General features: G+C 36.8%; 1 protein-coding gene across 3 annotated transcripts in view; it reads left to right on the forward strand.

Moving 5' to 3' along the window:
* Positions 1 to 14,353, forward strand: part of pde8a (phosphodiesterase 8A) — a 62,783-nt gene that overhangs the window by 30,470 nt on the left and 17,960 nt on the right. For 2 of the 3 annotated variants that reach the window (XM_066701451.1, XM_066701450.1), the window contains exon 2: positions 10,023 to 10,079. In XM_066701451.1, the coding sequence (XP_066557548.1) occupies positions 10,023 to 10,079 (57 nt within the window). Of the gene's footprint in view, positions 1 to 9,335; positions 9,829 to 10,022; positions 10,080 to 14,353 lie in introns of those variants that run through there. The other variant, XM_066701452.1, reaches the window with a different exon arrangement.

Raw genomic sequence — 14,353 nt, forward strand, 5'->3', positions numbered from 1 at the left:
TTTCTTTTTGCAGAAAAACTGAGTAACAAGCATGTTTTCATTCATTATTGTTGTGGAATATGAATGCGTTAAACTTTTTGGTGTGGTCCATATGTTATATCATAAAATATTTCTGATTATTTTGGGGATTTGGTTTAAATTAATTAATGGTTAAATAATTTAAATTAAGTTAATAATATAGTACCAGCAATTTGTGGCTGTGATGCCCCTGGCTATAGGAATTGCAGTTTGGACTGGCATGTGAGCAATAGCTCATGCATCAAATGCTAAAATTAAAAGTAAATCCTAATATTGAGCACATGCTGGATGATGAGTTTCGTAGATATGAGGTCTAGATAAGGTCTTATTTAAGTGGAAGACCTTTAGTATTGAAGCCTGTTTTTTATTTTTTACTGTTTAAAAGGTTTTAAAGCAATTTAAATGTAATTAAAAATGAAATAAATCATCTAGAGACATAGTAAATGTGTTCCTTATTCGTGGGAATAAGACTGAGGTCAGGGGGTGGAGACTCCAGTCTGCCCATTGCAGATGGTCAGAAACCAAAACAACATCTTCTCTTGTCACAAATGATCCCCTTGGATCAGCAGTGAAGCATCTGCCACTCTTTCAGCCTCCCCATGGGCTCAGTATATCCTGACAGTATGGCCATCACCTCACAATTATGGCCCATTCTGGGGGCATGCTAAAAGATTTTCCATGGCTTAATGGAACTTTTATTTATATAACATACTCCTTTCACAAGCTCTAAACCTGATAATGTTCTGTATTGAAATGTGTCTTCAGATCCCTTCTGTAGCCTATATGAATGATCTGTTACAGCTGTATTTGTTTATGTGTGCTGTGGGTTTAGGTCACAGAACCTAGATGACCTATTTTTCCAAGGCACTGACTCATCTGAGTTATCATGTATTTTTTCTGAGATATCATGGTGTTGTTGTTTTTTTTTTTTTTTTCTGGGATTACATACAGTGAGTACATTACTGAATATGTGTTGACTTAATTCAAATTTTGGCATTTATAATTGGCAGCACACACTGAAGTTGTATAGTGTTTCGGTCCGATCCTAACTGCTATTTATGGATATTCTTTCTGGGAATTAATTTTGATGTATTTGTAATATATATGAGACTCCCACCACAATATATACAGTGAGGGAAAAAAGTATTTGATCCCCTACTGATTTTGTATGTTTGCCCACTGACAAAGAAATGATCAGTCTATAATTTTAATGGTAGGTGTATTGTAACAGTGAGAGACAGAATAACAACAAACAAATCCAGAAAAATGCATTTCAAAAAAGTTATAAATTGATTTGCATGTTAATGAGGCAGCAGGGACCATAGTCACCAAGAAAACAATTGGTAACACACTACGCCGTGAAGGACTGAAATCCTGCAGCGACCGCAAGGTCCCCCTGCTCAAGAAAGCACATGTACAGGTCCGTCTGAAGTTTGCCAATGAACATCTGAATGATTCAGAGGAGAACTGGGTGAAAGTGTTGTGGTCAGATGAGACCAAAATCGAGCTCTTTGGCATCAACTCAACTCGCCGTGTTTGGAGGAGGAGGAATGACCCCAAGAACACCATCCCCACCGTCAAACATGGAGGTGGAAACATTATGCTTTGGGGGTGTTTTTCTGCTAAGGGGACAGGACAACTGCACCGCATCAAAGGGACGATGGACGGGGCCATGTACCGTCAAATCTTGGGTGAGAACCTCCTTCCCTCAGCCAGGGCATTGAAAATGGGTTGTGGATGGGTATTCCAGCATGACAATGACCCAAAACACACAGCCAAGGCAACAAAGGAGTGGCTCAAGAAGAAGCACATTAAGGTCCTGGAGTGGCCTAGCCAGTCTCCAGACCTTAATCCCATAGAAAATCTGTGGAGGGAGCTGAAGGTTCGAGTTGCCAAACGTCAGCCTCGAAACCTTAATGACTTGGAGAGATCTGCAAAGAGGGGTGGGACAAAATCCCTCCTGAGATGTGTGCAAACCTGGTGGCCAACTACAAGAAGCGTCTGACCTCTGTGATTGCCAACAAGGGTTTTTGCCACCAAGTACTAAGTCGAAGGGGTCAAATACTTATTTCCCTCATTAACATGCAAATCAATTTATAACTTTTTTGAAATGCATTTTTCTGGATTTGTTTGTTGTTATTCTGTCTCTCACTGTTAAAATACAGCTACCATTAAAATTATAGACTGATCATTTCTTTGTCAGTGGGCAAACGTACAAAATCAGCAGGGGATCAAATACTTTTTTCCCTCACTGTATTATAAAAATAGAAAATGTGACATTGACCTTTAAACTTGAGTCAGCATCCTGACTTCAGTCCCGTGTGCTGTGGTAGCAACTAAGAGACTTGCCTTGTCTATATTGTGCTTTCAAGAAGAAAAATAGAAAAATTGAAGTTATTGACATGAATGACTAATAATTTGAAAATTCACAAAAATGTCATGCTACTTATAGAGCATCTCTGATATATTTTATTGTACAAGTTTTGTGAATGAGTTTGGAGTCAGTTTCTGATTTGAATGAATACTGCTTTGCTGTAGTAGAAAAGCAGACGTCTCTGTAGCCTTAGTGGATAGAGATCTGCTGACCTAGTGTTTAAACAGAGTTGCATTATGGCAGTCTTTGGCTCATGCTCAAAAAAGAGAATGTAAACAGCCTCTTTGCTGAGGTCTTTTCATGAAATGAGACATCATCAGCTTCAGTATAGTAATCTTTCTGTTGATTTTTAGTTTTTTCTTCATTAATGTTAGCATTTAAAATGCATCCTTGGTGATGCAGCATCTGTATGAGTTAAAGAAATGTAAGATTCCTTTAAAATAACTTATTTGTAGTGTAGAAATTACAGGCTGTGGGAAGGAAGCAATCCTATTTATAAACATTTTTTACTCAGCATTGCCAGCTCAGTGTTTACTCGTGAGGAAGGGGTTTCCCTCAAACAGGCCATGACAAGGAAAGTATTGGAAAGTCACTTACACAACGTTCATTAGATGTGTAGGACTGCAGTCGTTTGCACTCTTACCAGTACAAAATTATAAAGAAATTAGTGTTTTAAAACTTACTGAATAAATTAATTAAAATGTACCTTGATGCACAGAAATGTATATACAACTTTATTAACATATAATACAAATGTGAGTGTACGTGTGATATACACTCACCTAAAGGATTATTAGGAACACCTGTTCAATTTCTCATTAATGCAATTATCTAACCAACCAATCACATGGCAGTTGCTTCAATGCATTTAGGGGTGTGGTCCTGGTCAAGACAATCTCCTGAACTCCAAACTGAATGTCTGAATTGGAAAGAAAGGTGATTTAAGCAATTTTGAGCGTGGCATGGTTGTTGGTGCCAGACGGGCCGGTCTGAGTATTTCACAATCTGCTCAGTTACTGGGATTTTCATGCACAACCATTTCTAGGGTTTACAAAGAATGGTGTGAAAAGGGAAAAACATCCAGTATGCGTCAGTCCTGTGGGCGAAAATGCCTTGTTGATGCTAGAGGTCAGAGGAGAATGGGCCGACTGATTCAAGCTGATAGAAGAGCAACTTTGACTGAAATAACCACTCGTTACAACCGAGGTATGCAGCAAAGCATTTGTGAAGCCACAACACGTACAACCTTGAGGCGGATGGGCTACAACAGCAGAAGACCCCACCGGGTACCACTCATCTCCACAACAAATAGGAAAAAGAGGCTACAAATTGCACAAGTTCACCAAAATTGGACAGTTGAAGACTGGAAAAATGTTGCCTGGTCTGATGAGTCTCAATTTCTGTTGAGACATTCAGATGGTAGAGTCAGTATTTGGCGTAAACAGAATGAGAACATGGATCCATCATGCCTTGTTACCACTGTGCAGGCTGTTGGTGGTGGTGTAATGATGTGGGGGATGTTTTCTTGGCACACTGTAGGCCCCTTAGTGCCAATTGGGCATCGTTTAAATGCCATGGCCTACCTGAGCATTGTTTCTGACCATGTCCATCCCTTTATGACCACCATGTACCCATCCTCTGATGGCTACTTCCAGCAGGATAATGCAACATGTCACAAAGGTCGAATCATTTCAAATTGGTTTCTTGAACATGATAATGAGTTCACTGTACTAAACTGGCCCCCACAGTCACCAGATCTCAACCCAATAGAGCATCTTTGGGATGTGGTGGAACGGGAGCTTCGTGCCCTGGATGTGCATCCCACAAATCTCCATCAACTGCAAGATGCTATCCTATCAATATGGGCCAACATTTCTAAAGAATGCTTTCAGCACCTTGTTGAATCAATGCCACGTAGAATTAAGACAGTTCTGAAGGCGAAAGGGGGTCAAACACAGTATTAGTATGGTGTTCCTAATAATCCTTTAGGTGAGTGTATATATACAGTGGGGGAAAAAAGTATTTGATCCCCTGCTGATTTTGCACGTTTGCCCACTGACAAAGAAATGATCAGTCTATAATTTTAATGGTAGGTGTATTTTAACAGTGAGAGACAGAATAACAACAAAAAAATCCAGAAAAATGCATTTCAAAAAAGTTATAAATTGATTTGCATGTTAATGAGGGAAATAAGTATATGACCCCTTCGACTTAGTACTTGGTGGCAAAACCCTTGTTGGCAATCACAGAGGTCAGACGCTTCTTGTAGTTGGCCACCAGGTTTGCACACATCTCAGGAGGGATTTTGTCCCACTCCTCTTTGCAGATCTCTCCAAGTCATTAAGGTTTCGAGGCTGACGTTTGGCAACTCGAACCTTCAGCTCCCTCCACAGATTTTCTATGGGATTAAGGTCTGGAGACTGGCTAGGCCACTCCAGGACCTTAATGTGCTTCTTCTTGAGCCACTCCTTTGTTGCCTTGGCTGTGTGTTTTGGGTCATTGTCATGCTGGAATACCCATCCACGACCCATTTTCAATGCCCTGGCTGAGGGAAGGAGGTTCTCACCCAAGATTTGACGGTACATGGCCCCGTCCATCGTCCCTTTGATGCGGTGCAGTTGTCCTGTCCCCTTAGCAGAAAAACACCCTCAAAGCATAATGTTTCCACCTCCATGTTTGACGGTGGGGATGGTGTTCTTGGGGTCATTCCTCCTCCTCCAAACATGGCGAGTTGAGTTGATGCCAAAGAGCTCGATTTTGGTCTCATCTGACCACAATACTTTCACCCAGTTCTCCTCTGAATCATTCAGATGTTGGCAAACTTCAGACGGGCCTGTACATGTGCTTTCTTGAGCAGGGGACCTTGCGGGCGCTGCAGGATTTCAGTCCTTCACGGCATAGTGTGTTACCAATTGTTTTCTTGGTGACTATGGTCCCTGCTGCCTTGAGATCATTAACAAGATCCTCCCGTGTAGTTCTGGGCTGATTCCTCACCGTTCTCATGATCATTGTAACTCCACGAGGTGAGATCTTGCATGGAGCCCCAGACCGAGGGAGACTGACAGTTATTTTGTGTTTCTTCCATTTGCGAATAATCGCACCAACTGTTGTCACCTTCTCACCAAGCTGCTTGGCGATGGTCTTGTAGCCCATTCCAGCCTTGTGTAGGTCTACAATCTTGTCCCTGACATCCTTGGACAGCTCTTTGGTCTTGGCCATGGTGGAGAGTTTGGAATCTGATTGATTGATTGCTTCTGTGGACAGGTGTCTTTTATACAGGTAACGAGCTGAGATTAGGAGCACTCCCTTTAAGAGAGTGCTCCTAATCTCAGCTCGTTACCTGTATAAAAGACACCTGGGAGCCAGAAATCTTGCTGATTGATAGGGGATCAAATACTTATTTCCCTCATTAACATGCAAATTAATTTATAACTTTTTTGAAATGCGTTTTTCTGGATTTTTTTGCTGTTATTCTGTCTCTCACTGTAAAAAAACACCTACCATTAAAATTATAGACTGATCATTTCTTTGTCAGTGGGCAAACGTACAAAATCAGCAGGGGATCAAATACTTTTTCCCTCACTGTATATATATGCTAGATATTTGCATGTGAATGTTTAGTGTAAAAATAAAACACTGTCATGAAGAAAGTAAAATGTGATGTATGAAGTGAATGCCCTGCCCTGTGCAGTTTGAATGGAAGCATTCTGACACTGTGGGAGTGATGCAGAACGCAACAGACATCCCAGGATTCCAACAGTTCCGGTCCGCTTGTGTGCTGCTGCTAGGAAGCTGTTTACTCTTTATATCTGTCTCTGCTGACGTCTGCTCACTGAACAATGTCATCAAATTTCCTGTTTTTCAGTTTGGTGGAAAGCCACTCTTCCAGTTTATATGAAGGGCTTTGTAGCATAGAGATCCATAGGACCGGATACACCCAGTAGACAGGATGCAGGGTTAAATGCAGCAGTGCTAAGTAAATACAGTAGGTGTATAGAACTGAACTGTGCGGCTCGTGAATAATATTGTCTATTAATGTAAAAAAGATTAATCTGACATTATGGAAATGAATGCTAGTTGCAAATTCTGGAGAAGGGTATATGTATTGAATAGAAATGAGTGGGTGGTAGACATATGAGATAGGAAAAGAGCCATTGAGAGGGAGACTAGAGTACTTATATTTTAAATTAGCTGAGACTTTGCTTGCTTTGAAAATAATAGAACAATTCTTGGAGTACATCTGTATGAATAATGCTTTCATATTGATCATCAGAGGAACTCTATAGAAACTTCAAAAAACAAAATGTAAACAAATGTCAGGAAAGAAGATGAATCCTGAGGTTAAAAATAAATAAATAAACAAACCTCATTCACATAAACACAGCAGTTCATCTTATGTTACTTACGAACTATAACACCTTGTGAAATTATTTGTACTTAAGTAGCTCTGGCCCTTGTACCCTGTGTAATGATTAGCAGACATTGCAAGACAAAACATTTCCACCGATTGTCACAAATATTAAAATGAGTGTAAGCCATTATTTTAAATGTGTGGACATTATACTGGTTTAACTAATTAAAATTGTTAATTAAAAGCAAAGGAGATAATATTTTGTTATTTTTAGGAGCATTGGGAAGCTCCATACTCTGGGCCAAGTGATGTTGAGTTTTGTTGTTTGCCTTGCAGTCTTATTTTACAAGTCAGCCTTTCCATCTGTAAATTCTGATGTTAGAGGGACATACTCAAGGTATATATGTATGTTTTTCCATACACCAAATGGTATTAGAAAGTCTCCACCATCACCCACCCAAAACAAAGAAAGCTTATACTGTCACGCTTTGTTATTGTTTTGCATTGCTTTCAAAATGCTCTCGCACTTCTCTAGTACAGCAGTATCTGTTCATAACACTTGGCATCTTAGCTGTTCGTGCAGTTACAGATATTTTTATTTGCATTGTTTAAAATAAAACAGCTGTGCTCAACTCTCACTCAGGCAAACAGACTTGCCACATAAATTGGTCTTACATAAATTAGGCCAAGATCTAACTCTCAGTCAGTGAAGTGTTACTCTTGTTATAAAAATGCAGAGTCATCAGGGGAGGAAAGGTGATCTTTGCCTGTATATATGGATAATCTCCCCTGTACACATATTTCCTGGATGGTGTGTTACATTTATTTTAATTAAGATGGAGATTAATTGTCAAATAACATTTCTACCAATATTTCTCAAATATTTCTACCAATTAGTTTTTCTATAATTTATTTTTATTTTATGCTAACATTTTTATATTTTATTTAGAAAAACAAACTTGTGAATAGATTTAATATTGTCATACAAGCAGGCAATATGCTTTTACTTGATAAGATAACAATAACCATCTCTCGTAGTGTTAGGAAGTTTAAATTACTTTCTTTGCTTTTCAGATTTCATTATACATTTCTATTTCAGTATTTTATATTTTCATAAAAATTACATTAGCAAAAACAAGAAACACAAGAGTGCATTTTTCCTTTTCTGTCTTAAATGGACTGAAGCTTGAATTACATACACACACATACATATATTAATGTAACCAGCAGCTGAGTATTTGTCAGATTGCCTTTCTGGTTCATGTAGCTATTTGCACAAGCATTACAAAATAATTTCATAAATGTTCATGCAGACATATTGCATAGTAGCTGAAGGCATGGTATATTAATTATGGGTGAAACATTCTACACAACCAACAGGTTATATAATTTATGGCCTCCTATAGTTCTATATAAATAATATGGATTAAATAACTAAAAACCTGTCTAATTTTCTCTAGAACACACAGCAGAATTAGGCTCAGTTAGATTGAGTTTATAAATACCCAAATTCTGTCATTTTTACTTTTTTATTTTTCGTATAATAAACTGACCAAACTTAGCATGTGAATATCTATCTACGGCAGTTAATGTTTAAAAACAACTTACTACACTATCTGTATGTGTGCTTTCAGTGTGGCATATTGTGAACTCTCAGAGAGGCTGTGAGCAGCAGGACGTCTGTACTATTCTTAACGGCAGAGAACATTTTCTGCCTTTCTGGGATACTGAAGGACATTGTGTGTTTTCTACAAAGTGGGTCGAATGCTTAAAGCAGACTGTACATACGATCTTTGCAAATCTACCAAATAGTTTCACAGTGATTTCAGTTCTGTGTTGTGAAGACAGATACTATTAATAAGGAGTTTGTCACCATTATATGAGCAAGGTTAGAGAGAGGGTGTTGAATGTAGAAAGCACATCAGTGTTGTGTACAGACGTGGTGCACTTTCATGTTGGAAAGTCACAGAGACAGTTCAAAAATGGTTAAAAACATATGAAGATGACTGCTGAAGATGCACACTGGACAGCTTAATACTATCATATTATTATGCTTTAAAAGATTTTAACATACTATACATACTATCATTGCCTCCATTTGGATTGAATTGGATTGGATTGGATTGAATGACTAGTATCTGTTAAGATTAATTAGAAATACTGTTTTACCATATATAGGACATGGATATTCGACAATCCGAATGTACCCGCAAAACTATCAAGCCTGGATTATTATTAATATAAACAGCTTTTTAAAAAGTTTATTTTTTGTGTAAGAAGTGATTTAAAGCTGCTCTGTGTTTTAAATTCCACTGTGAATGTTCCTCACGTGCTCAGTTTGTTTACTGAAAAGGAGAATTCTAGAGGGAGAGACATCCATGGAGGGCCGGGTTGCCATGGATACTAACCCCTGTGTGGTGCTCTATTAGGAGGAAGGAAGCTAGATTATTAGCACACAGAACATTTTTTTATTATTTATGAAAGAAAAAAGTTTGTTATAGTTGGAGCTACTTTGTTCACACAAGAATGAGAGTATATATTTTGTGTGTGTGTGTGTGTGTGTGTGTGTAAATGTGTGTTTTTGATTCTCTCCACTGTGTCAGTAACTGTATATTTGGTATCTGTACAATCTTAAAAAAAAAAAAAAAAAAAACTCCACTGGATGCACTACGTGTTGGATTTTTTACTTTGAAAGTGTGTCAGTGTTCGTTTCTTATGATGTTGATTCTCGTGGCTGCTACGGCATTGAAACATGAAAGGAATTTGTTAGTAGCAGGCTGTTTCTTTTAGTGCGGGTAAAATGGTTGTCTGGTCGGTTCAGCAAGCTATACTGAAGGGACCCTCGGTGACTAGGTGTCAGTTGACGTCAAAAGATTACTAAACTTTACTCCCCCAGGCTGAGGAGTCTGTCAATATCTGCTGATTAGGAGCACTGAGGCAGGAGCTGACTGGCTGAAAGAGGAACAGATGATCTGTTTTTCTCCTGATAGATCTGTGCCTTACGTGGCTGTAGTACATTGATTACAGCTATGCAGAATTTTGACGACAGAAAAAATCATGCAGAATAAGCTGTTTATAAGACTTTGTAATCTTGATTTTATTAATCATAAATCTTTATTTATTCATTAATTCATATATTATATTTTTAACTTTAGTGTGGATGTGCTTTAACATCAGGCTTTTAACTTTAATATGGGAAATGGTGTAATAGTATAATAGGCTTACATAATATTTAAATGTTCGTATTATAATTTTTTTTTTCCATATTTCCATCTACAGGCAGCATTTACAGAAGTGCAGTTTGGACCAATGAAGCTACACGAAGATCAACTTCAGGTACCATATGTGGTCACTTTTGCAGGAAAAGTAGTCAAGCTGCAGTTTGTAAGGGAATATAAAGTCTTCAATAAACTGAACAGTTGTAATATGCTGCGGTTTGAAAGTAATATATATGGCCAGGATTTATCCAGAAAACTCACAATACTGTGGACAAGAAAAGAAAATCTTTTGCATGTTGATATTTACAATGAGGAACTTTCAACTGAAAACAGAAGCTTTTAAATAAGTCTTCCTGTTACTGGAACTGTGTTACAGGATTACTGCAGTGTATAAAAAATGCAATAGTCAGTCCCTTAGGACTTTAATTGAATTCCATGAATTGAAGACTCTACTGGACCCGTGTTAGTAAGAGTCTACATTACTCTATTATGCTTTGTTAATCAATGGTCTGATTTTTAAAAAACGAATTCAGTTTTATTTTATTTTATATTTATTATTTTTCTCTCAGGCTAAATTTGTAACCCTGTGATGATACTTCCCTGCTGTGCTCTTTGTAGCATTCTAGCTTCTAAACATTGTAAACTGAAAAATACAAGTCTAAGTGAAATTCATGTGCTGGTCAGGAAAAAAAAGTATATTTTAGCATTTCGTTTGGAATTAAAGACCCTAGAATAGTCCTCATGATAGTTTGAGAGTTGTTTATGTATAAACATAGTGCAGTGTATATTACTGATACAATTTTACCTTTAATATCTTCATTCACCATTAAACCCATGTTGCTCTAATAGCTTTGAGACCCAAGCAAACAAACATCAATTTTTTAAAAATTGTAAATAGGCTCATTGTAAGACATAGTCAAGTGTTGCCGTAGCAGCCAAACCAAACATTAATCTTTATCAGCATACCGTGAGACACAGTGCGTCGTGTGTGAAAGGAACAGACATGCAGAACGTATGCTGTCAGCTCTAGTCTGACCCTTGCAGATGTTTAAAAGTTCACTATACCATGTTTCTGAATTCGCTATATGTTTTATATCTTTGTTCTGTGTACTTTGAGCTTTACACTTTGAGGGCTCAGCTGAAAGAAAAACTTTGCTATCAGGTGTAAGAAGAAAAGAAATGTAGCTTACCCCTATTGTTCTTATTAAGGATTATTGACAATTAGGGTGGGAACCTTATTTAAAAAATATTATTATTCCTTTTATTGTATTTGAGCTTGAGAGACTTGGGCATGCATTTTAAAATCTTAAGTTAGGTGTTTATTTCATGAATAAAATAAGATGTTGTGAAAACAGGTTCATTGGACAGTGTTTGTTGTGCCCCTTCTTTAAAAAAGCTGTAGTATGCATACTAGTTATTACATCAGGTAAAACACACATTGTTGTGTGGTTGTTTCCTGTAAGGATTGGTACTGGTAAATCTCTTAATTGAAGAAGAGAGGTTTTTAAGAGGTACCAGTTTTTGTTGTGATTTTTTTTATAAAGGCCTGTTTATATATTTTGTTATTGTCAGAAAAGCCTGAATGAAAACATTATATCTTCAGGCAGTTAACCATTGGTCTGGCTAAGGTAGCTCAGTGGCAGTGTAATTTTAAACATAATCAGCCCTCTTCTAGTCTGTGACACCTCAGTAATAATAAACGTACATTCAAGAGGCATATGCACAGGAAAAATATGTGCCATATAAAATAGACAATGTTCAGTTAATTATATCTATAACTGACTTTTAACATGATATTGCTGTGTAGCACATTTGTCTGTGTTTCAAGAGTAATTACAGTCAGAATATTTTGCACCAAGAGCTGTTGTAGTGCCTTGGCAGAGATCAAAATAGTAATAAGTCAACCAGCCAGGGAGTAACCCCAAATGTAGTTGTTTTTCCTCTCTTAACACTTGCATGAACAGGCATGTTTGGAAGAATTTGCATTTCATCATCAAGACATAAAAATGTAGGCCCTAGATGGAGTTAAACTGTATATTTGGTATGAAGGCACAGACAAAATAATTGTGTTTTCTCCCCAGCCATGCATTTAAAAATGTAAGATTCAATATCATAACATTGCAATTTGGTATGTTTGATTCAGACTGGATGTCTGTCTTCATTTACTGTTGTGAAATGCATTTGATAGCATTTTCTTTAGTCCTTAAATTTGAACTGTAAGAGGAAAATCAGTGACAGTGTCGCTTTACCTGTAAGCTGTGCATGGATACTTTAAAGTTTAATTACAGGAGAAAAATGAAACTTAAGAGATTTCCTTTTCCTGTTTTTGTCATTTTAGCTTTGCAGCTGATCACATTATTCCTTCCTTCTGCACGAGACCTGCTTTGAGGATGTTTTGTTCAATGACTATTTGAGACATTGTAACATTGTGCCTAACCCTTTATAAAACCTTCAGAATATTTAATATTAACTCTATTCTGATACAGCATGCACTTTTTTAAAAATTAAAATAGTTTACTGCTACATATTTCTTTCCCAGTAGGATAAAACTGAGAAACTTTCTGTTCCTCATTACTGTGTGATCAGTACACCTGACCTGCACTGTGCTGGATTTAATTGTGTTGGTTTAAATACAGGGCTGAGGTAGGGTGTATCCTTCCAGACAGTATCCTCCTGAAAACTATTTTGGACCAATTAGCTAAATTGCTACTCTTTCTATCATCAACAACATTTAAATTGCTAACTGGGCACAACTTAAGGATTGTGTTTTTGTTATCTGTATTGCAGAGTGGTGTTTTATTCTTAATACTTACGATACGATCAACACGATGGAGGGATAATACCCTGCTTTTAAAGTTTGACCAGGAGAAAACCGTAAGCTGAACAGGTGACTTCTGGGTGTGACGGGTTTTAAATACCCTCAGGGCACTTCAGGAAAAAAAAAAAAAAAAAAAAAAAAAATATATATATATATATATATATATATATATATATATATATATATATATATATATATATATATATTTTGGTAAAATGTTTAGAGAAATGTTTTGCCTTCAAGTTCATATTCTTAAATTGAATACTGTTTTTATATTACATATATGTACTGTATGCTTTCTCAAGTATTTTTTTGTAATACTGCAGGTCAGTGAGGAATTCAGGCGAAATGTGATGCGTTGTTAACACAGCTTTCCGAGTGATGAAATAGTTACAATGTGGAAATTCATATTGTTTTTAATGTGTCATGTTTTACATTGTATTTAGTTTCAGGATTTTTTTTCAGGATTATTTTTTTTTTAATTATTACAAGTATGTTGTTTGAATCACAATACAATACAATTCTTAACGACATTATTTTGAATTCCCATAGACCTATGTGAATTAGAAAGTAAAATGAATAATTTAGATGAACAGGTTTTTATTCATGCTTTGCAGAATTTGGTTGATTAAAATAGTTCATTCTTTTGACGTATAAACTGATTTGGAACCCTCTCTGATTCTTAATAATAATAATAATAATAATAATAATAATAATAATAATAATAATAATTACAAAAGCCACTTCACTTGAGCCTCAGATTGTTGATTGTTGACATTGATTGTTCTTCCCCAATTTTTCCCCAAAGTCACAGCCCATTCTTGCAGTTATAATTATTTTCCCCACTAGTTTAAAAATGTCCTGACAAATATTTTTTCCGATCATAAAATACCAAATGCTTGAGCAAACTGAGGTTTTTGCATAGTTTCCATTCATAGTTTCAGGCATTTATTTTTGAATTTAGTGATAAAAATAATTAAGTGTATCCTATCTGCGAATGGGGACTTTGTCATGCAGTAATCCATAACTATATGCTGTCTTTACTGTGTGTACAGAAGTTTATTTTTGGACAATCTGAACAGTTTTTGTAACTGCATGGTAAGCTCATATCTTGGGCTTATGACACTAAATCAAGACAGCCAAACATGCTGTCATTCTCTTAATGTGTTCTCTTGGTCTTGCCCAAGATGACAACTGTTTATTGCTGAATGACTCATGAAACTGTTCTTAGTACTGTGAATACTGGAACTGTGCCTAAATATTTGGCATTTATCTACGTAGGTAAAGGAGTTATATTAAAAATATTTTGGCAGGATTAGTGTTATAAACTGCTGATTTGACAGTAGCCACACCAACTCCTGCTGTGACCTTGCCAGCTCTGAGAAACTGATCACTGGTAGTTTTGGTCAAAGTGACCTACTATGTGAACCACAGCTATGGACTAGACATTAGATAATACCCTAGAAATAATATGATAAGTGTGTAATTCATGACACACTATGTCAGTCCCAGTGCAGTGATTCCTGACGCACAATAGTTCTTTGTGGAAATCTATGTACATGAAGCTCAACATA

This window comes from Amia ocellicauda, chromosome 4 (genome assembly GCF_036373705.1).
Source record: "Amia ocellicauda isolate fAmiCal2 chromosome 4, fAmiCal2.hap1, whole genome shotgun sequence".
NCBI classification, from domain to species: Eukaryota; Metazoa; Chordata; class Actinopteri; order Amiiformes; family Amiidae; genus Amia; species Amia ocellicauda.